At 44.2% G+C, this 24,261-nt stretch overlaps 1 protein-coding gene across 1 annotated transcript; it reads left to right on the top strand.

The window, feature by feature from the left end:
• The first annotated feature begins 9,938 nt into the window (after positions 1-9,938).
• TREML2 (triggering receptor expressed on myeloid cells like 2) lies at positions 9,939-23,528 on the top strand. The gene is made up of 5 exons (XM_060189780.1): positions 9,939-10,101; positions 14,026-14,346; positions 19,439-19,805; positions 20,989-21,095; positions 21,391-23,528. The coding sequence occupies exons 1-5, from the start codon at positions 10,020-10,022 to the stop codon at positions 21,483-21,485; spliced, it is 972 nt and encodes a 323-aa protein (XP_060045763.1). The 5' UTR covers positions 9,939-10,019; the 3' UTR covers positions 21,486-23,528.
• The last annotated feature ends 733 nt before the right edge of the window (positions 23,529-24,261 follow it).

Here is a 24,261-nt window from a genome sequence, read left to right as displayed (position 1 = left end):
GAGACACACCCTAGGTGTGTGCAGGTTTTTTAGACCAACTTAGTTAAAATATATTGATTTTTAACTAATTTTTACCTCAGACTTTAAATATACGTTAGTTTTCTTATTTAACCTTTTGTTACACCCATTCAAGATGGAGACACACCCTAGGTGTGTGCAGGTTTTTTAGACCAACTTAGTTAAAATATATTGATTTTTAACTAATTTTTACCTCAGACTTTAAATATACGTTAGTTTTACCTTTATGAGAACTATGTTGAAAACCTTTTTCATTTAACTCTGTCTGGTAAGAATATAGCCTTAAAGTTACATTTTTAACCTTAAAGTTAATGTTTACCAGACTTTAAACACACACATAAACATGGTCTTTAATACACAAGGAGAAAAACCTTTGTTACGAAGACATGTCATTTTAAACACGAGTTTAGATCTGTACTGTCTTAGCCATTCGGGGAGTGTGTTGTCTAGTGGTGGCCTCTTGTGCAACTTCAGCTCCAGGAATTGCAGGTTGCGATCTCTGCAGGGATCTCTGCATATTCTAGCTCCTCTGCCATCAGAGCCGAGCTGGGGATCTTGGCCAGGGGGCCCAGTCCCGGCAGGGAGCCCACGGTCTCCTGGTGGTCCAGGATCTGCCCAGACTTCATAGCAGGAGGGCAGGCAGGCTGGCTGTGCAGAAGGCGGGGGCCAAGTTGACCCGGGGTGGCGGCCAGGATGGGCTGCACCCCTGCCCACCATGACTGCTGCCCTGCTCCCAGCGGCCGAGCAGTGTGGAGGGAGCCTGCGCCCAATGCCCTGTGCCATGTGGCGGCTAGCTGGCTCCTGCAGGTGGGTGTTGGGCGGAAACCACAGTGTGGTCAAGGGAGAAATGTTCCAGAAACAGAAAAACAGTCTCATGAAGAAAGGGCAGAGGCCTTTGGAAACTTCTTCACAAGCAGAAAAGAAGGCCATTGTAGATAGGTAGCCAAATTGTCTTCATTTATCTGAGAGATGCGCAGGTCATGCCCCACATTGTAGCGCCATATGTCGTTTTCTCCAGGGCTGGCTTCACGGGTGGGTAACAGGTGACCAGAAACACACGGCTGAGCTCAGATTGCAGTTTAATCTTTATTCACGAGCAAACAAACAGTCCAACACCTAAATCACCACACCATGTACTCCTCCATCTTTCTCCTCCGGCGGCAGAGTCAAACTCAGGAAGTACGTAAGATAGGGGGCGGGAAGAAGGGAGAAGCCCGAAACTAGCAAGGCCTAAACCAATTCTCCTGGAGGCGGGTGAAGTGAGACCAAACCAATGTAACAGAGAGATCATGTAAATAGACCACAATGTAAAGCAATGTAACAGAAGCAGAACTAGATCCCAGAAGGAGAACTAGAAGCATACCAACAAGAACCGGTCCGTTACCTTTCCCCTGGAGATCACCCTGCCAGAGACCCCGACACCTAAGACAGCAGGAACCTCACATTTCCACTATAGAGCCTATATTTCTCCCAGTCCTGGAACCTTAGGGTGGGGCCCACTTTCCTGCATGCTGCTCTCAATTCAAATCAAATAATATTGCATCTGCGGATCGCAACCCATCAACGCAACGAGTGCCACCCCAGCATGCTTCACTTCAGACTGTCTCCAGAGACTTCAGGTGTGGAATGACAACCCTTCAGCCTCATTACTTGGGTGAGACCTTTCCTTTCATAGTATTCTCTAATTCCGTTCCAGGTGTTCCACTCCCCAATAAAGTCCCCAAACCTAGATATAGTCCAGGTCCCCTGAGATAGAGCATATATTTACACGTGCCCATAAACTAGGGAAAAATATATACCTGAAAGCAGAAGTACACAAGAGCCTGCAGGGAATATCCCCCAATACTTCATCTGCACTATTCCAGACTTTAGGTCCATGATTGGTCAACAATTTGTTTGGCTTTGTATGTTAACTCTTTTTTCAGCCACTAGGTTCCAGATGCCAGCATGATGCCGACCAGACTTCCCTGGACAGATGACCCCACCTATGTGTACTGGAGCTCCACTTCCCCAGAGACCCACCCTACTAGGGAAAGAGAGAGGCAGACTGGGAGTATGGACCAACCAGTCAATGCCCATGTTTAACGGGGAAGCAATTACAGAAGCCAGACCTTCCACCTTCTGCAACCCACAATGACCCTGGGTCCATACTCCCAGAGGGAAAGAGAATGGGAAAGCTATCAGGGGAGGGGATGTGATATGGAGATCAGGTACTGGGAATTGTGTGGAACTGTACCCCTCTTATCCTATGGCTTTGTTCATGTCTCCTTTCTTAAACAAACAAACAAACAAACAAAAAAGAAGTTTGAAAAACATCTGATGCAGATTAAAGGGTATGAGCAGCTCAGAACATGAGCAGAGAACAATTATTCCAAAACATTTCCTCTCCTAACAAGATCTGACAACCAAGGCCCTTGTTCTGTTTGCTCAAAAGTGAGGGAATTCATAACCTAAAAAGTCAGCAGAAGAAGCAGAATAATCACAGGTGAAAGTGGACATTTCAGTGCACAGAAAAGGATATCATAGTCATAAAAAAAGAACAGGACGTTGTCATATTCTGACCATTTGGCATTCAGTGAGACCTGGAACTGGGCCTACCATGAACAGTGATATACATATCCATTGGACGAAGGCCTCCTTGCAGAGAGTACTGTCACACAGTTTTTTCTTTTCCTTGTTTTAGAAGTTCTTCAAATATATTTCAGCTCAAATCCTATGAGCACCTCCTGTGTGAGGTACTACTTTTGTTTCATTTCTTTAATTTATTCCTTTTATTCTGCTAGCTGATAAAAATGTTATGATAGGACTAGAGAGGTAGCTTATGGTACCTTATACCCTGGCATCATATGGGAGTGCCACAACATTGGTGGAAGTCCCAGTGTTGTGGGTGCCTCTCTCTCTTTCTCTCTTTCTTTCCTCTCTTTTTTTTTTTTTTTTTTGGCATATTATTTATTGGATAGTGAGAAAGAAAAAATTTGAGAGGGCCAGGCAGTGATACATCTGGTTATGTGCACACATTATAGTGTGCAAGGGCCAGCGTTCAAGCCCCTGTCCCCACCTGTAGGGGGAAAGTTTCATGAGTGGTGAAGCAGGGCTGCAAGTGTCTCTGTCTCTTTCCATGTCTCTTTTCCACCTTATCAATTTCCCTTTGTTTCTATTCAATAATACATAAATAAAAAGACTTTAAGAGAGAGGGGGTGGGAAAATATAGAGTGAGGTAAAGTGAGAGAGATGCCTGCAGCCCTGCTTTAACATTCATGAAGCTTTTCCCCTACAGGTGGGGATCAGGGACTTGAACCCAGTCCCATGCACATTGTAACGTGTGCTTAACTGGATGTGTCAACACCTACCATCACCTGCCCCCTTCTATGTCTTTCTTTCTTTCTTTCTTTCTTTCTTTCTTTCTTTCTTTCTTTCTTTCTTTCTTTCTCTCTTTCTCTCTTTCTTTCTTTCTTTCCTTTTGTTTATCTGACTGAAAAGGTGACTAAGAGCTATGAAAACATATGCATGAGTCCCTTGCTCTGCAAAATTAATTAATACTCCACTTACCCAGATAAATATATATTCAGAGCACTGATCAGCCCTGGTTTATGGTGGTTTGGGGGGTTGAACCTGGGACTTCGGAGCCTCAGACATGACAGTCTGTTTGCATCACTTCCCCATATTGGAAACGGTGTTACATGAACACATTCCATAACAGAATTAAAAAAAAAAAGAGGAAAAATAATATACTGCAAAAGTAGAAATGAACACAAAAACCTTATCATCAAATAAAATCTGAAAACTAAAGGCAAAAAAATCTTAAAAACAGACATATGGAAATTATGCATTGTTTTAAAAGGCATAATAATTTGAACCAACAAAGCTTACCTTAAAGTGGAGTTGCTGGGAGAATATAGCCCAACCATCCCAGTTTTTTTTTTTTTTTTTTACTTACTGAAATGAAATATAAAACCATGTTTCACAAAATACTGTATGAAAATATCTATAATAGTTTTATGACTGGGGCTGGGCAGTTTAGTGCACATGTTACTGCACCCAGTTTAGTGTACATACTTCTGTGTACAAGGACCCAGGTTCAAGATCCCTGGACCTGAATATCCCTTAATTTATTGGTAAATTGGGGTACATCCACACAGGAGAACCTTGCTTAGCAACAAAAAGAAATGAGTTATACCCAGCATTAGTCATGTACTTTATACAAAATGGATGAAGCCAGCTTAACATGACACATATTCTACCACTCTGTGTTTATAGTATTGTGGAAGGTGTAAAACATGAGAGAGAGGAGAGGGAGATAGATAGATAGATAGATAGATAGATAGATAGATAGATAGATAGATAGATGGATGGATGGATGGATGGATGGATGGATGGATGGATAGATAGATAGATAGATAGATAGATAGATAGATAGATAGATAGATAACTATACATTCCAGGATTGAAAGATTATTCCACCACTTATTGCCAAGTTGGGGAGAGTCTGGGACAACATCAGTTGTGTCTCACTGAGAATATACTGAGTGCTGCCAATCACCAGAATTTCAGCTCGTTTTTTTTCTTTTAATTTTTATAAGTGATTTAATAATTATTTACAAAACTATAAGATAACAGGGGTATAATGCCACACTGTTTCCACCACCAGAATTCTTGCCAGCAGAAACTGTAAGAGTTCTCCCAAGATATGTGAGATATGGGTTGACTTCATATCTATCTATCTTTATCTATCTGTCTGTCTATCTATCTTCCTACCTATCTATTTATTTATATTTTTTTCCTTTTGCCTATTTTTCTCTATGGTACTGCCTTCACTTCCTTTCTAAGTCACACCTACACTTATTACTACTTCTGAGTATCCTTCCTTTTTCCTCTAATTTTTCAGATAAGAGAAACAATACTTAACATCCTTTGGTGTTTTCCAGATTTGCTTCCCTTCCAGTGATGTTATAAAAACAAAGATTCCTGGTGAAAAATATTTTGGGTACTGATGGAATTGGGGTCCAGAGCCCTCTGGTCATCTTCCTCTGCATTTCTCCCCTCTGGGAGTATGAACCAAAATTCTTTTTGGAGTGCAAAAAGGAGTTCTGGCTTCTGTAATTACTTCTCTGCTGGACATGGATACTGGCTGGTTGTCCAATTCATAGCCCCAGCCTGTCTTTATCTTTCCCTAGCAGGGTAAGGTTTTGGAGGGGTGAGGTTCCAGGACATGCTCATGAGGTGATCTGGCCATGGAAGTCAGGATGGGAATCATTGTAGCATCTGTAACTTGGTGGCTGAAAGGCTGTAAGATATTAAGTAGGATAAAATGTTTAATAAACAGTAACCAAAGAGGAGGAATAGAACAGCCCAGTTTTTATTGACAGAGTATGCATAACATCAAAAAGGAATGGAGAAGATCAAAGATATTTTTAAAGATATGAACATACATCACATGGAAAGGTCAGGGTACATATCTTAGAGGGGAGAAACATCAGAGTGCAGGTAGGGGTGTTTAAAACTTAACTACACTTGTGATTATCTAAATATCATTATACCAGGTATACTTCTTTGATGCCCTAAGAAATATTGGATTTATCCTCGAGTCATCCTTGCACAACTCCTAGACACCAGAAAGAATGCTGGTTGTCAAATTTCACAGACAATTACATGTGGTTCTTATCTTCAGCCTGTGTGTGGGGGCTGTTTATTGTTCAGCTCACAACCTATTCCAGACTTCTGCCTCAGAGTGCAGGAATTGTAACAAAAGACAGCCCAGGGTCTTGCAGCAAGCAGACCTTGTGGTATTTTAGACAAAAAATAAATAATTAATTAATTTAAAAACTACCTGGCAAAAACAACAAGCAGACCTGGCCTTACAACCATGGAGGCATAGGTAAAAATCAGTAGGATTTCTAATAACAAGTATCAGGAAGTGGGGCATCAGGAAATTCTTCAACATGACAGGTATCTATAGGCTTGTCAAATTCTCAGAATATTCCACTGCAAAAACTGAGTTTTATTCTATATAAATTAACATGGGGAGGGTGATTTCAAAGTCTATTATAAGAAATTTAAAAAAATCCCTCCTTATAAACAGTTTTCACTGTGGGTGCTTTAGATTCTGATAAAAACAAGAAGCAACTTAGATGGTACTTTCTCTGTGATGGTCCCTGGCTTGGAGAAAAGAGGTGGCTTACATAACACAAAGCCGATGTCAGTTGCTGAAAGTAGTCTTGGTTTCTATCTCCCTCAAATTCTAACTGCCTTCCCCAGAGATGGGTGGTGGTCACAAACTGAACCTGTCAGTCCCCACCCTAGAACAGGTCGTGAAGGAAGCCACAGAAACTGTCAGATATCCTCAGGGTAGGAATCCTCCTCCTTTGGCCCTGGCTCCTTGCCTGGTTCCTGGCTGTCTGGTGTCCATAGCTGCTGACATCCCTTTGCTTCTCTGACACTCTATAGTGGAGCTCTATATTCCACTGTCCCATTGCTCTCTGAAGGAAGGCTTCTCTGTTCTATATGTCACCTTGCTGATGGCTCCTGGGTATAAAGGCATGAGCCCTTCAGTCTCAGGAGTATGAGTTCAAATCCCAGTCTTCCCTCTCTTACAAGGCACTGTTAAATTATTTCACACCTAAAAGCTTAATGTGCACAAATATGGACCCATATGTGGCAACAGGAAACTAATAATGTTATATGTCAATCATACCTCAATTTCTTTTTTTTAAAATATTTTATCTATTTTTCTAAAGAAAGAGAGATACAAAGGAAAACATACATACAGATAGAGACAAGCACTGCTCTGTTCTGGCTTGTAGTGGGCCTAGAGATTGAACCTGGAACCTTAGAGTCTCAGGCATGAATATATTTTTTGTTTCTTAATATTTATTTAACATTTACTATTATCTCAGTTCTTTTTTTTTTAGATTTATTTTCCCTGTTGTTGCCCCTTATTGTTGTTGTAGTCATTATTGATGTCGTCATTGTTAGAGAGGACAGAGAGAAATGGAGAGAAGAGGGGAAGGCAGAGAGGGGGAGAGAAAGACACCTGCAGACCTACTTCACCGCCTGTGAAGTGACTCCCCTGCAGGTAGGGAGTAGGAGCTTGAACCGGGATCCTTATGCTGGTCCTAGCGCTTTGCACCATGTGCGCTTAACCCGCTGCACTACCGCCCGACTCCCATCTAAGCTTTTTTTTTTAATATTTGCTTTCTTGTTTGTTTATTGGATAGAGACAGAGAAATTGAGAGGGAAGTGGGTGATAGGGAGGGAGAAAGACAGACAGACCCCTGCAGTATTGCTTTGCCACTTGCAAAGCTTCCCCACTGCAGGTGAGGAGTGGGGTCTTGAACTTGGGTCCTTAAGCGTTGTAATGTGTGCTCATCTGGGTGCGCCACCACCTGGTCCCTATAAATGCCTTTTGTATAACCATTATGTTGTCTCCCCAGTCCCATGCCTCAATTTCAAAATCCAAATGCTACATGCACATTTTTAGAGATTTTGATAAACTCTCCCTCTAGACATTAAACCCAGTTTCTGCTTTCTTTCCCAATGAAATGAGGATGTTTCAACTCTTATCTCCAAGTCAAGGCTGCTGCTATCACAGTGATCACACTGTGGTGTGGGGAGACACTATAGTGGTTTAACAAAAGCATTGATTCCAGGCAAACAAACTGCAACAAGAGATAATGACGCCCACACACCCCCTTCTGAACCGTTGACTGTTTTGATGGAGGAAAAGAAGGAGGGAAACTGTGTGTTGGGAGAAGAGATAACCTCTAAGACTCAGAGATCTTAGGACAAGAGAGAAGTATTGGAATAAGAAAAGCAGAAAATATTGAGAGCAGAAAATATCTAAAATGACAAATGTGCCTCGTGCCTCTATACCCAATGCTTACAACCAAGTATAGCACATAAGACTGTGAGAAGGGAAAGTGAATGACTGCTAAGCTAAATAAATAAAGGTTTGGGCTCAACAAATGTAAAACTCCCTTGGAACAGAATCTGGGAGTTCAAGTTCAGGTTAAGACTATTCCCAGACAATATTTTCAGCTCACCTGCATGTTAACTGTTGGGCTCGGGCAAAAATCAGTAAAGTGATGGGCCTTTGGAATATACCTAAAATAGATTTCCTAGCTTCTTCTAACATGAAGACCCCAAATCTCACCTGCTATATTTTTACCTTTAATGCTTTTCAGCTACTAAATTGTAGATGTTACCATGATGCCAACCTGACTTCCCTGGGCATACGACTTCACCAATATGTCCTAGAACTCCTTCTCCCCAGAGCCCTACCCCAATAGGGAGAGATACAAACAGAGTGGGGGTATAAAATGACCTGCCAAAGCACATGTCCAGTGGAGAAGCAGTTACAGAAGCCAGACCTTCCACCTTCTGCACCCCATAAAGAAAGATCTTTGGTCCACACTCCCAGAAAGATAAAGAATAGGGAAGCTTCTAGTGGAGGGGGGGGGATATGGTGGGAAATGTGTGGGTTGCACCACTCATCTCACAGTCTTGTCAATCACTATTAAATCCCTAAAAATACAAATTTTAAAAAATCAGATAAAAAAAGTCTATGGCTTAAGGGTAGGTGGGATGGCTCACTTGAATAATTCACTGTTTTGCCATGTACACAACCCAGGTTTAAGCCCAGCCCTCACCACATGGAAGGAAGCTTTGGTGCTTCATTTTCTGTCTCTCTATCTCCATCTTAAAAAATAATATGGCCATCTAAACTTGAAGACCTTTTACCCAGAGTCATTATCTAAGAAGGAGAAATTTGGCAGAGGTGAGTAGGGGGAGCACGTGTAGTCATGGGGTCCACCTAGCTCTCCACTCCAAAAGAGAAGATGACACAGTTTCTGGCTGTGAGAAGTCTAGCCTTCTGATTCTTAGCCCTGGGGACTTAGTGAAGGGTGGGGTCTTGGGACAAATGCTGGGTCATTTCACATGGAACCCAGCAGCTGTACAGAGCAGATAGGGTTGAGGGAGAGGAAGTGGAGTGGACTTGCTTGTGTGTTGCCTGGGGGCCAGAGTTAGGGGCAGAAGGGGGGCGTGGTTCCTGAGCTGAGGCCAGGGAGGGGAATGCTGGTGTCCTTTAACAAGCTTGCCCAGATGGACTAGAGTCCTGGGAGAGCTGGTGGGCCAGTACAGAAAAATAAAAGCACAGACAGAGAGATGGACAGAGGAAAGGAGACATGTGAGTAGCAAATAGTATAAAGGAGAGGCTGTGTGTGTGTGTATGTGTGTATGTGTGTGTGTGCATACATGATAGCATAGAGCCCATCCCTAAGCCAAATCACATGCTCTGAGTCTTAGAATTTGTATCTTTCACCTGTCGTTCTAAGTATGACAAAAATAAAAGTGCATGTGAGTGCAGGTGTGAGTGTGAGTGATTTCTGAATACCCAGGAGTTGGAGAAAGAGACAGGACAGTGGAGTGGAAGCACTGTGTGAAGAATGAATGGATGAATGAGTGAATGAACAAATGAATTGTACAAGAACCTCGTTGTGAGTCTGTCTATGTGGAAAATGTAGGGTAGAGTAGTTATCCTCCCGAACCGTACCCTTCTATCTCTAGGTCTGTGAGCCCAGAGGATTGGGGGGGGGGGGGGGCACTATACCTCAAGGTCTAAAAAAAAATAACCTCTCATCACCCATCCCTGGGTCCCCTGCCAGAGATTCCACAATGCCCCTGTTGATCTAGAGTCCAGGAGACAGCCAGGAGCCTGCTGAGCCTCTGTAGCCAGGAGCCCCAGGCTGGGTGGAGTAGCCACTTCTGCCTCAAATTTCAAAGAAGAAGGCAGGCGGAAACAGCCAACCGGAGCTGCCCTCTTATAGGCCCTGTGGGTGTCTGAGGTATGGTGACAATAGGTCCCACAACTTCCTCAATTCCTTAAATATACAACTGCACTTTTAGAACTCCAGGTCCTTCCCTGGCTGACCTGAGAGGTGTGCTCTATTCAGGCCTGGGCCATAACGTTGGATCAGCGGGCTATCCTGGCTTCCTGCTGGCTTATGATTGACCCCCACCTGGATGGAGCCATGGACCCCACGTTCCCACTGCTTCTGCTGCTGTGGCTCCAGGGCCGAGTCTCAGGTGAGGAAGGTGGCTTGCTTAGGGGGGAGGAATCAATTTTTCCTGGACCCTCCCACTTTGATTTTCCTTGCCCAGTGATCTTGTCTTCTGTTTGTGTGGTGGGAGGAGGAGGAGGTAGTGGAAACTCAATAACTTTTTTTTCTTTATTTATGTATTTATTTTCTTTTATTTTTATTATTAGGGATTTAATAATGATTGTTCAGATTGTGGGGTAAGAGTGGTACAAATCCATACAATTCTCACCACCAGAGTTCCATATCCCACCCCTCCATTGGAAGCTTCCCAATTCTCTATCCTTCTGGGAGTATGAATGAAAGGTCTTTATGGGAAACAGAAAGTGGAAGGTCTGCCTTCTGTAATTGCTACTCTGCTGGACATGGGCAATCCATACCAAAACTTAATGACTTTTTACCAGAGACCAGTAGAAACTTTCATTCAACTATCTGGTCCTAGGCTAAGTGAGGCTTCACAAGGTAAGATAAAGAAAGCCCTAGATCCCCCCTGCACAGGCCTCTGTATCTGCCAGGGCTCCTTCATCCTCTGACCAAGGATACTCAGTTTCTTCACACAAAAAGCTTTTCCTCAGCCTCTGTTAGAAGCTTTGGGTGTTTCTTAGAGGAACTGTTGCATCATCGGTGTGAGCTTTTTCTCAGAACTCTAGTGCAGCTGCACCTGGTCTTGTCTGAGGGGAAACCTTGACAGTCTCTTCTACCCTACAAGTGCCAATGCTCTTTGAGGGGCCTCACCCAGTCCTGCCTTCCTTGTTGCCCTGACAACCAAGTTACCACTTCCTGTTCAGTTCTGGGCTTTGTGGGGGTTGACAGAATCCATTCTCACAGCCTGAGAGAGAGTAGAAGGTGGGCACAGATGAATACAGTGCCCTGAGTCCCTTTTCAAGGTTGCCTTGCCTATGTACCTCTCCCAGAAAGACTCCTTCCTCTCTCAGGACAGAAGAGTGTCTCTGTTTCTTGATGGGGTCCTCCAAGCCTCCTACCCTCCAGATAATTGAGTCAGATCATTATGTTTTGTTTGCATGGGACAAAATGATGCTCAGAGCAGGTGTTATCTTAATCCACAGCTCAACTGTGGTGAGCTGAGCTGGAAGCTGAGGCAAATGTTTCAGATTCTGGTCCTTCCTTGTCCATGACAGCTCTGGGCTATCATGTCCAGGTAGTGGTAGCATCATGGTGCTCCATCTTTTCCTTTTCCTATTGAGGATAAATGTGTGTGCACGTGTGTATAGAAGGTTATGGGGTATTTGAGGAACAAGTGATGAAATTAAGCCAAGCAGAGAGGTGGAAGAAGCCACCTGTGTCCTCTCCCTCCTGCCCATTATCCACTGCCCCTACTTCCTGCTTCTACTTTTTCTCTACCAGAATGGATTATGATGTGCTTGGCCTCTACCTTATGCCTAGAAATAGATGCTGCCTATGTGACTAGGCAATGAATAGCTTGTTTGCACTCCATAATTTATATGTGAGGTTGGGTGGGTATATTTAATCTATGGGCTTTACATAACCAGACTATTTGTTTGTTTGTTTACTTTATTGTCACCAGGTTATCTTTAGGACTTAGTGTCTATACAATGAGTCTGTAACTCCCGGTAGTGATTCTGGTCCTTCCTTTTTCTATTTTCCCTTTCTTTTTATTTGATAGGCTAGAAAAAAAAAATAAGGGAAGAGGAGAGAGAAAGAGTGACTGGTCCTGGGTAAAGCCAAATGGTCCCTGAGAGGAGGACAAAATAATGACAGGGCACAGAAGGACCAGGTAGATGATATGATGCTTTGTTCTTTGCAGAGCTCAGCTTATATAGGGAAGCAATCACAATGGCTTTATTGTTTAGCTTAGACAGCAAAACATGTTAGCACATGAACACAAAAGTCAACTCAGTGAAGCAGTGAAGACATAACAAGAACTTCTTGTTGACTTTCCCTTCACCCAGCTGTAGCCTGCACTTGAGGTCAGAGTAACCTTCATCTGTTTGCCAATGATTTCTTTTTTTTTTCCCTCTCATATTAATTAGTGATTTATATGACTACAAATTAATAGGAGTGTACATAAATATCATTTGCCAAAAGACTGTGTCTCCTCCACCCCCCGCCCCCCACCCCCGTGAAGCTGAATGTGGTGGATGGTCTGCCAATGACTTCTATAGAACATGTGTGGAGCAAGAGGTTCTTGGACCTTGTAAACAAGAACTGTACAGGCCTTCCTTGAAGTATCTATACAGTGTTGTTCTGACCAACCTTTTCACCAACAAAAGAGAGACACCTACAGCACTGCTTCATCACATGTGAGGTTTCCCCACTATAGGTAGGGACTGGAGATTTGAACTCAAGTCTTTTCACATGGTAACATGTATGCTCAACTGGTACATCACCATCTGTCCCCTTCATTTTTTCAAAACAACTCTTTTAAAAAATATATTTTAATTATTTTAAATTAATTAATAATTAAATATTAATTTAATTATTAATTTTAATTATTATTAATTAATTAATTTTCTTTCTTTCTTTTTCTGCCTCCAGGGTTATCGCTGGGGCTCAATGCCTGCACTACAAATCCACTATTCCTGGAGGCCATTTTTTTCCCCATTTTTGTTGCCCTTGTTACTGTTGTTATTATTGTTATTGCTGTTGTTGGATAGGATAGAGAGAAATTGATAGAGTAGGGAGAGACAGAGAGAGGGAGAGATAGATAGACACCTGTAGACCTGCTTCACCACTTGTGGTGGGAAGCTGTGGGCTTGAACCAGGATCCTTACTCCAGTCCGTGAGCTTTGTGCCATGTGCACTTAACCTGCTGCACTACTGCCTGGCTCCCTTAAATAAATTATTTATTATTTTCTCCCCTTCCCCCATCATCACCCCAGTAATAATTCTTATTGATAGTAATTTGACATTGACTAGCAAAGACTATTTTTTAAATATTTATTTATTTACTTATTCCCTTTTGTTGCCCTTGTTGTTTTATTGTTGTAGTTATTATTGTTGTTGTCGTTGTTGGATAGGACAGAGAGAAATAGAGAGAGGAGGGGAAGACAGAGACAGGGAGAGAAAGATAGACACTTGCAGACTTGCTTCACCGCTTTTGAAGCGACTCCCTTGCAGGTGGGGAGCCGGGGACTCGAACCGGGATCCTTCTGCTGGTCCTTGCGCTTTGCACCACCTGAGCTTAACCCACTGCACTACCTCCCCACTCCCACAAAGACTATTTTTAGATTAAATATTATCCAGAGTACACTATGACAGTGTGACATTAATAAATGCTTATAGACTGTGTAAAATAGATTACGGTTCTAAATGTTTTCAGATAGAGACTTTTCTCATTTACATAAGTTGTTTGGAATTCATGACTTAATGACTTGTGTTTGTGTCTGCCCATTTGTCTCATTAAGTAAGACCTGGGCCTCTCTGATAAGAGGCTTAGCATTTACTCCTGTGACTAGAATGTACCACAAAGGAACTCTATCTACTGGAGCTGAGGTTTCTCGGTTACAGTAGACGTTCCATGAGGACATTGCCTGGGTCTACATGCTCAGACTGGGATTTCCTTGAGGGCCAAGCTTTGTATCTTACTAAACTTTCTAGGATTCCTCCAGGGCTCAGGACTAGTGTCTTCTCCATCAGTCTGGGAGCTCCCTAAGGCAGGGGCCTGTGTCTCCCTCCTCAAATCAGGAGCTAGCCACAGGAGCTGTGCAACTCCCCACCACACTGAGGAGAGCCCCTGCAGTCTAATGGGCATAGTGTCTTCAACTCAAACCTCAGATTAGAATTGTAGTTCTCATCCAATCTGTAAGTCATAATAGTAGGACAATATCCACCACCTCTCCTTTCACCATAGACTTTGAGTTTTAAGATGCTTCCGTCTCATCCTTCTCTCCTTCCCCCTCTAACCTTTGCTCAGCAAGTCACATTTCCCCAGGTATCCCTACAGAGCAAGTGTATTCCAAAGTGCGGCACTTTGAAGGGGAGACTCTGACTGTGCAGTGCAACTTCAAACACCGCAAAAACCACTTCGGAGACAAAATCTGGTGCAAAGTCAGGAGGAGAAAGTGCGAGTCTGGATTCACCCGGGTCTGGGCACCAGAACCTCGTTACCTGCTGCAGGAAGACATCAAGGCCAAAGTAGTCAACATCACTATGGCAGCACTAATGCTCCAGGACTCTGGCAAGTACTGGTGCATGCGCAACATTTCAGGCACCCTCTACCCTCTGATGGGTTTCTGGCTGGAAGTGTCTGCAGGTAAGCTGGCCTTCTGGGGTCTCTGGGATGCAAGTGGGTGGTGTCCTCCCTATTCTGTTCCCCCCTGACATCAGTAATGATAAGAATAGCCATCCAGCCATGGGCAAGTCATTACAGAGGATTCTTAGAATTCCTTGGCAGGTATATACATGGATATTATTATTATTATTATTATTATTATTTTAAAAACCTTTTATTCCTTTCTCCTCCTCCTCCTTTGTCTTCTTCTTCTCTCCCTCTCTCAGCTTTCTTTCTCATCCTTTTCCCTTTCTTCTTCCTCTCTCTCTCCCTCTCTCTCTTTTTTTCATTGCTGGGTTTGGTTCCTGCACTACAAATTCACTGCTTCTGGTGATTATTTTTCCCTTTATTTTTTAAAGCTTTTCTTTTTTTAATATTTATTTTTTTATTCCCTTTTGTTGCCCGTGTTGTCTTATTGTTGTAGTTATTATTGTTGTCATTGTTGTTGGATAGGACAGAGAGAAATGGAGAGAGGAGGGGGGAGACAGAGAGGAGGAGAGAAAGATAGACATCTGCAGACCTGCTTCACTGCTTGTGAGGTGACTCCCCTGCAGGTGGGGAGCCAGGGCTCGAACCTGGATCTTTAAGCCAGTCCTTGTGCTTTGCGCCACATTTTCCTTTATTTTTATTTCATATGACAGAGATAAATCAAATGGGGAGGGTAGACAGAGAGAGAGAAAAAAAAGCACCATTCATGAAACATTCATCCTGCCAGTGGGGAGCAGGAGCTTGATCCTGGGCCCTTGCACATGGTAATATGAGTGCTTCACTATGTGGACTACTACCTGGCCCCTACTTTCATAGATTAAAAAAAAAACAAAAAAAACCACAGAGGTCTAAAAAGCCCTATGTGGCTTTGAACTTGCCCAGAGTTGCAGAAATAGAGATATGATTAGCATTCAGTACTCTGTGCTTTGGGCTGTTCGTTCAGTATATATTCATTAAGTATATATTAGGTGCTAGACACTATTACTATTCTAGGCTCTGAAAACACAGCGGTGAGCAAAAAAAAAAGAAGAAGAAGAAGAAGAAGAAGAAGAAGAAGAAGAAGAAGAAGAAGAAGAAGAAGAAGAAGAAGAAGAAGAAAGGAAGGAAGGAAAGAAAGAAAGAAAGAAAGAAAGAAAGAAAGAAAGAAAGAAAGAAAGAAAGAAAGAGGGAGTCTGGCGGTAGCGCAGTGGGTTAAGCACACGTGGCGCAAAGCGCAAGGACTGCTGGAAGGATCCTGGTTCAAGCCCCCAGCTCCTCACCTGCAGGGGGGGGTCGCTTCACAGGCGGTGAAGCAGGTCTGCAGGTGTCTATCTTTCTCTCCCCCTCTCTGTCTTCCCCTCCTCTCTCCATTTCTCTCTGTCCTATCCAACAATGATGACATCAATAACAACAACAATAACTACCACAATGATTAAAAAAAAAAGGGCAACCAAAGAGAAAATAAATAAATATATTTTTTTAAAAAAGAAAGTCCTTGGAAGACTTCACATTTCAATTTGACTGAAAGATGTAATCTACAGATCTGCTCAGGGAGATCTCTGGTCCCCAAATATCAGAAGCTCCCAGCTCCAATGAATTGTTTTCTTTTATCTTTCTCTTTTGCTCCCAAGGCTATCTATCAATGGGACTCGGGTACCTACGCGACTCCACTGATCCCTCCTTGCAATCATTTTTTACTTTTAGATAGAGAGTGAGAGACAGAGGAAGGTGGGGGTGGGGGAGAGGAGAGAAGGAGTGACACTGCAGCACCACTCTACTGCTCATGGAACTTCTTGCCTCCACACCCCAGAGTACTGATCAGCTCTGGCTTAATGTGGTGCAGGGCATTGAACCTGGGACTTTGGAGCTTCAGGCACAAGAGTTTCTTTGTATAACCATTATGCTATCTACCTTCTGCTCAGTGACTTTCCATGTGGATAAAAAGGCAGGTGTAAAGGCCCTGAGTTAAGGGGGAGGTAGGCCTGGCCTCTATGATACAGACCTGTGTTCATACTGACTGGGGCAGAGTGATAGGAGATGATGTTGGAGAGTCCAACAGCAGCCCAAAATCTATGATGTGAGTTTCACTCTGGGTGCAATGAGAAGCTATTGGAGCATTTAGGGGGTCATACTGTCATGTATATTTAAGCTTATAATGTCTGCTGCATGGAGGATGGATTGTGGAAGATTGAGAGAACAGAGAAACCACAGTGAGAAATCTCTTGGGACAACAGTGTCCTGGACTGGGATATGGACCCTGGAGGCAGAGAGAACTGTTGCTCAAATCTGTGATGTTGAGACTCACTGCCTAACCTGAACATTTTGGAGGTAAGGCAGGATTGCTCATGTGGAGATGAGTAAAAGGGAGAAGTAAAGGATGAGTCCAGGGTTTCCTATTTCACCAGGGAAATGAATGATTTATTTATTGGTTGGATACTTCTGAAAGAGCAGATGCTTTGGAGGAAAACAATAAAGAGATGTATTTTGTCATGTAAAGTTTAGAGAATGTTCTTCCCCAAGTAGAAAAATGAAGCAGGTAATTGGTGTGTCATGAGCCCCAGTAAGAGATCAGATTTGGGGGTAGATTTGAAAGTGTCTCTGTAGAGATACCTTAGAGTCAAGGACATTAGAAAAATCTAAGACAGAGTAGTGGTTTCTTAGGGCTTGGGGGGAAAGAAAGGAAGGCAGAAGGTCCTGGTTATCTGGAGGGTAAGGAGTTTCTTTTTAAGATGAGTAGTTCATTCTGAAATGACTGTGATTCAACTCTGAATACATTCTTCTTCTTCTAGCGTTTGCCCTTCTTCCGTAGCCATTCAGCAGCGTCAGGTTGAGCCTGATGTAAAGTTTCAAGACCTCCTTTGAATCTGGAGAGGTGGCAAACATTGACTATGTGGGTCATAGTCTGTCTGTAGCTGCAGGGGCAGTTCTGGTCGTCTCTGGCTCCCCAGCGATGGAACATAGCAGCGCACCGGCCATGGCCTGTTCGATAGCGATTGAGGAGGGCCCAGTCATAACGTGCTAGGTCAAAGCCAGGTTGACGTTTGCAGGGGTTTGTGAAGAGGTGTTTGTTCTTTACTTCAGCTGACTGCCAACTCTGCTTCCAAGAGTCTGGAACAGAGAAGTTCAGTGTAGGCGTAGGGGACCAGATTAGATGACGAGACGTCAAGCGTTGGACAGGGTGGGCATATATTGGCAGGTCCGGTCGAGCGTAGACGTGGGAAATGAACTTAGATGATGCCACATCCCGACGAATATCTGGCTGGGCGATGTTGCTAAGAACTGGCATTAACATTAACTGGCATCTAAATACATTAACTTTTTTTTTTTAATTTTTTTTAATTTAAGAAAGGATTAATTAACAAAACCATAGGGTAGGAGGGGTACAACTCCACACAATTCCCACCACCCAATCTCCATATTCCACCCCTCCCCTGATAGCTTTCCCATTCTCTATCCCTCTGGGAGCATGGACCCAGGGTCATTGAGGGTTGCAGAAGGTAGAAGGTCTGGCTTCTGTAATTGCTTCCCCGCTGAACATGGGCATTGACTGGTCGGTCCATACTCCCAGTCTGCCTCTCTCTTTCCCTAGTAGGGTGTGTCTCTGGGGAAGCTGAGCTCCAGGACACATTGGTCTTCAATCCAGGGAAGCCTGGCTAGCATCCTGGTGGCATCTGGAACCTGGTGATTGAAAAGAGAGTTAACATACAAAGCCAAACAAATTGTTGAGCAATCATGGACCCAAAGCTTGGAATAGTGGAGAGGAAGTGTTAGGGAGGTACTCACTGCAAACTCTAGTGTACTTTTGCTTTCAGGTATATATTTTGCAGTAGTTTATGGATACGTGTGAACATATACTCTCTCTCACAGAAACTGGTGTATATCTAGGTTATGGGACTTTGTTAGAAAGTGAACCACCTGAGATGAAATTAGAGTGTACTATAAAAGGAAAGGTCTCACCCGAGTAATGAAGCTGAAGGGTTGTCATTCCACATGTGAAGTCTCTGGACACAGTCTGAGGTGAAGCATGTTGAGGTGGCAATCATTGCGTTGGTTAGGTTGTGATCGGCGGATGCAATATTATTTGGTATGGATTGGGAGAGGCATATGGGAAAGTGGGTCCTACCCAAGGGTTCCAGGACTGGGGGAAGTAGGGGCTCTATAGTGGAGATGTGAGGTTCCTGCTGTCTTAGGGTTCAAAAAGACAATGGATAGTTAATGTTATCATCACATTATTTGGTAATTGGGTTAACTTTGAAGAGTCCTTTTGTTAGGGTTTGCTGTTCAGTATCCAGTATCTTGTATATAGCTGTGCTATTGGATGCTTCTAATCTACTTGGTCTAGGCTTTTGAGAGAGTCTGCATATCAAATACACAGCCTATATATTAAACAGATTCAGTTTGTGTTCTGAGAAACTTTGAGACATACAACTGATTTTCCCCCTCTCATATTAATTAACTACTGATTTATATGTCTACATTTTGCTAGGAGTGTACATAAACACCATTCCCACCACCAAAAGACTGTGACCCATCCCTCCCACCCACTCCCACCCCCCACTGGCCCAGGAAGCTACATATCTACCCCTCACCACAGGGTTTTTACTTTGGTGCCCTACTGGCATTAACATTAAATGGCATCTGAATACATTAACTGCCACTGATTTGGATGATATAAATGGGTGTGCCATATGTCATGTGAATTATATCTCACTAAAGGTGATAAACATGGAGGGCATAGAAAAGCTCTCCCGTGGGGTGTAGGAAATGGAGAGAAGGATCAAAACTAAGCCTAAATGTCCTCTCACATTTACAAGATAGGAAAGATGAGGAAGTCAGCAAGAGAAGTGGAAAAAATAGTCAATGATGATAGAATTAGTGACCCAACCTCCCCCAATGCCTAACTCAATTACATTGCCCTCCTCTGTTGCTCCTGAATCAATATTACAGACCTGTCTCTCAGCAAAGTGGAATCCTAGACTCAAGGTCAAGGTGAGGGAACACTAATGTAGGCTCCACCCCAGTATCCAAATAGGTGTGGAGCTGTTGGGACCTGCTCTCGGCATTGAAGCCTTCAAGTCATTCTAATGTTTTTTCTCTGAACCCTCAGCCCCCACAACCAAGAGAACCACTTCTCTAGAACTTCAGACCAGCATCCTAAAGAATGACATCATCATCACGAGTGTCCAAGTCCCCACCTCCAGTCCTTTAACCACCACGGAGCTGATGTTTACTCCTGAACTCCTTACTTTGTCCTCTACTGCTTCCGGGACCATCAGACTGAGTTCAGTGGCAGGCTCTAGCTTCAGCACCACCAGATCCTCCATCACAGGACCCCAGAGGACTGCAGAGCCCCAAACAGTGACTGCAACTCACAGCAGCATTAGTCTGCCACCCACCTCCAGCCAAGCCGGATCCACCACCACAGGAATGTGCCATACCAGCAGGTCTCTACTCAACAAACTAGCCCCCACCAGGTAGATACCCTGAGCTTCAGGGTAGAATGGCACTTTGTCAGATATGGCAGCATTTCTTGGTATCTGAGCTGACTGCAAAGTACAGATACTGTGGTGGACAATATCTCCCCTACCCCCTAGGAATTCAATCTAGTGAGCTGAATGGAAGGTAGGAAACTAGAAGCTGGCATGTAGATGAGACATAAACCATGACAGTGGGAATCAGAGGGTAGGGAATGAGTCAACATAAGGGTCTATAGGAGGAGAGGAGACAGGAGGAAGAGACAGGAAGACATGATTAAAGTTTAGGAGCAGGAAGTTGGAAATGGAGAATAATTTACTTCAGGATCCTACTGCAACAGACCCTGAGACAAGGATTTATATCTGATTTGGAACTGGAAAGAGCTTTATTCTATGGGACACAGGAGAGAAGGAAGTTAACAGAGTACTTAATTGAGGTGGTAACCTCTGTGGGCAGCAAGAGCTCAATTCCACCTGGGGAGCTCTGGGGTTCTGTCAAATAGCTACCTGAAGAGCAAGGGAGTTGGGGTATTTATACACCCACCCTCTCTGTACAAGGCTGCCCCCACCACAAGTGGCATAAAGGGCACCAGTAACATGAGATATCTCAGGTGAAAAAAATGCTTGTGAAGGAGATAGCATAACGGTAATACAAAAAGACTCTTGTGCCTGAGGCTCCAACATCCTAGGTTCAGTCCCCTACATCATTATTAGCCAGAGCTAAGTAGTTCTCTGGTAGAAATCAATCAATAAATATAAATTCAAGGGAGATGCTGATGACCTATGCATGCAAGTGAGACATGTACTCCAGGTGGAGTACACACAGCCTAAGTTATAGAGGAGAGAAATGGGAAGAGTCAGCTTTGCTCACTGTGAGGAGAACAGGATGCTTGGTCTCTCCCATCACAAATGGGGAACTCTTTACAATTTCCCAGTGATGAGTCCACTTGAGGACATAACAGAGGAGAAGACCTAATGTGGAGAGATTGTCCCCTCTGCCAGGAAACTTTCTCACCTGAATTCTGGTCTGCCCCCTAGCTGGTCCCTATGCAAAAGAGGCCATCTTTTTCCTCAAAGATGGTTGGGATTTCTTCTGGTCCAACTCAGATGTTGAGGAGACCCGAGTTGGGTCAGGGGAGCGGACTTAGCACTTACCCTTTCCTGCTTTGTTCTGTCTCCCCAGGAACCAGGATTCTTATGCCACTGTGCTCATGGCTATGCTGACCTTGCTCCCAGTGCCTCTGATGCTGATTGTAGTCTATGGGTTCTGGAAGAAGAGACACATGGGAAGTAAGTAGTGAGTGTGCTTCCATCTTCTGAAGGAAAGAGCAAAAGGGCTTTGATACACTTCCCAAAAACCTAGCAGAAAAAGGTCTTTGTGGGGTATGTCCAGTTGGGAGGATCATGAGGCACCTAGGTGAGGGATGGGGGTGAACAGTCAGGGACAGCACAGCAGAGCCCTCTGGGTGATAACCTGACCAAAAGTGAACATCAGAGGGGGAAGAGAGGCTAGGATGGGACCAATAGCTCATGGGTAGTGAGAGAAAGAAGCTGACTTTTCCTTACCTCTCCCCTCTCCTCATAGGTTACAATATTTGCAGGGTCCCTGTCAGGACTTGGAAAGAACCACCTGGAAGACCACAGCCTCCATGGAAATTTGTTTGCTCTGAAGACACTTAACTAAGGCAGTGGGAGCTGAAGGGACACCAGCAGGGACCCCAGGAAGCCAGAGGAGTAAAGATTGGGGCCTGTCTGGACTGGAGCCAGATTGGGGTCGAGAACTTGTGCAATGCTCAAGGCCCTCCTGGAACCAAAGCTGTGCATCCCCTGTGCAGCCCTCCTGGGTTGCCAGGACCTGGGGTGGGGCCCAGAGCAGAGGGGCTGGGCAATTCCAGGGAGAGCCACCCATGAGGTTCTGCTCAGAGCCACAGACCCTGGGGCCCCAGCTGGGTGACAGAGAAGCTAGATGGTGCTGTCTACAGAGAACCTCAGCTCCTGTGGACCTAAGGAGCCTTTACTGTTAAGCTGAGGAGAGGGGAGGTTGGGCAATTAAGACTGTCCTTTCCCTACCTCAGACCTGTGTCCTTAGCTCCCTTTTGTTCCCCTCAAGCATCACATGTGCTCAGAATGCAGAGTCCCAGAGCCTGTCAATGGCCCACAGGCACTGATGGGGAGGAAATATGATATAAGCTCTAGGGGTTCACAGAAGTGTCCCCTCAGATCATGTGTCCTATGGGTGAGCTGTTTGTCCCTCAAGTCCTAGGAGGCAGCAGAACCCACACTCCACTGCTGCTGCCTGCTGTCTGGCTCCTCCAGGAATTCAGTGACCTGGATGAAGCTACCCTTCATCTGGTGACCCAGCCTATCCCTAGATAGTGAGCAGAGACTAAACTCAGTTCTTTCTCCTAGTCTGTACTCCTGGGTCCAACTTGCACTCCCACTGGGGTCTGAGGAATCTCTAGAGACCGTTAGAAAAGATAGCATGCTCAGAGAAAAGCAGGATCAACAGCCCCCCTGGGGTGGGTGTGCTAATTACTTCCTGGGAAGAAAGAACGTCCTATGGCCCAGCAAAGACAAACCATAGCCTGGAGGATGGCTCAGTGGAGGGTGGGATGGAGATGGGGCCAGGAGCCAGGGTGAGAACCCAAGGGCTTGTGCAGTTTGGCCCTTCTGCATTGCCTCATATCCCAGAAGTCAAGACTTAGCTTTTTTTTTGAGCAAAGGCTGGAGAATAGGAATTGAGTCCCCCCCCCCCCCGCCCCACATTCCCCCATGTCTGCCTACCTGGAGCAACTGGAATAAACACCTGGAAACAGAGGTGGGCCTCCTAGATATAAAAGTGAATGGAGTGGTCAGGACAGTGACACCGCCAGGGTGGACAGCTGACAGAGTCACTCCAGAATGGACATGGGAGAGCAGAAGGAGCAGGGGGAAAAATTCAAGGACAACTGGGAAGAAGTATCTTTTCCCAATGTCTAAAAGAGAGCCCTTGAGGGGAGGTTCCAGTTGAGGATTTGACTAGTCAGGTGACTGGAAATGTGTATACGCACCCACATCGGCCCGCCTTCTTAGAGAATGTGGCTACCATCCTGGGGTCTAACTCTCCAGGAGAAATGTTCTTGTGCACTGAGGAGCTCATGTTCACTCCTTAGCGATTCTGAAGCTGCACCACTGACCACCTTCTCTGCAGAAGAGCAGGATGCCCCATGGAAGAGCCCTGGACATGGCTATGGGGCAGTGCCCAAGGGTGTCTCTTGTTATTTTGTGACCCTCTGCAAGTCACTAACCTCTTCAGGCCTCATTGCTTCTCTCTTGTGAAAAGAGATGCTAATTCCTACCTCTTAAGACTATTTTCAGAATAAAATGAAGTAACATGAAACTTACACAACTAAACCAATGGCATGTGATTAACATTGATCCTCAAATGTTTTTTTTTTCCTTCCTCAGCTATAATTTGTGTGTAATGTTCTACATTTAAAATATTTGATCCCTAGAGCTAGAGATAGCTCACTTGGTAGAATGCACACTTTACCATGTGCAGAGACCTGGGTTCCAGTCTCTGGTTACCATACGGGAGCACATGCTGGGTAGGAGGGGTCTGCCTCAGAAGCAGTGGAACAGTGCTGGGGTGTGTTTGTCTCTCTTTTCCCCTCTATTAAAAAAGAAAAAAGAACCCAGGAGTAGAAGAATCATGAAAACACAGAGACCTAGAAACAATGCTGATGGGGGGGAAAAAACAAATCAAAAACTTTGAACCCTAATTTCCTGTTTTCTCTCTATATTGAAAGGAGCTGGTGGTGGGGGTGGGAGTGGGGAAGGATATGATCTGGCCCCAAGTCAGACCCCATAATAGAGTATGAATAATAACATATGCTGTACTTCTTTTTAAAATATACATCTATATCTATATTATTTATTTTTCTACTTTGCACAGAGACAGAGAAATTGAGAGGGAAGGAGGAGATAGGGAGAGAAAGAGAGAGAGACACAAACAGCACTGCTCCACTACTTGTGAAGATTTCCCCATGCTGGTGGGGACCAGCGCATTGAATCTGGGTCCTTGTACACTATAATGTGTGCACTCAACCAGGTGTGCTACCTCCTGGTCCCACATACTGTATTTCTCAAGTGTGTTTGTTTTTGTGAAGCCAGGGTCATATTTCATATGAAAATATGAATATTTTCACTACTCCTGGGTTGTCTTTCTTTGTTCATTAAGAGAGAGAGAGAGAGAGAGAGAGACCACAGTATCAGAGCTTCCCCTGTTGCCATGCACCTCCCATGTGCTGCCTAGACCTGAACTTGGACCATGTGCATGGGAAAGCATTCACCCTCACAGTAAGGCATCTCTTCAGCCCTTAAACATATTGGATTGCACAGTATTTTATTATGAAGCACAGCTAAGGGTTGATTATCCTGAACACAAAACTTTGTTTCTTTAAAACACCTCTGTATA

The sequence above is a fragment of the Erinaceus europaeus genome, chromosome 4 (genome assembly GCF_950295315.1).
Source record: "Erinaceus europaeus chromosome 4, mEriEur2.1, whole genome shotgun sequence".
Classification (NCBI taxonomy): Eukaryota; Metazoa; Chordata; class Mammalia; order Eulipotyphla; family Erinaceidae; genus Erinaceus; species Erinaceus europaeus.
Note: the sequence above shows the minus strand (reverse complement) of the source record. Positions and strands in the feature narration are given on the sequence as shown.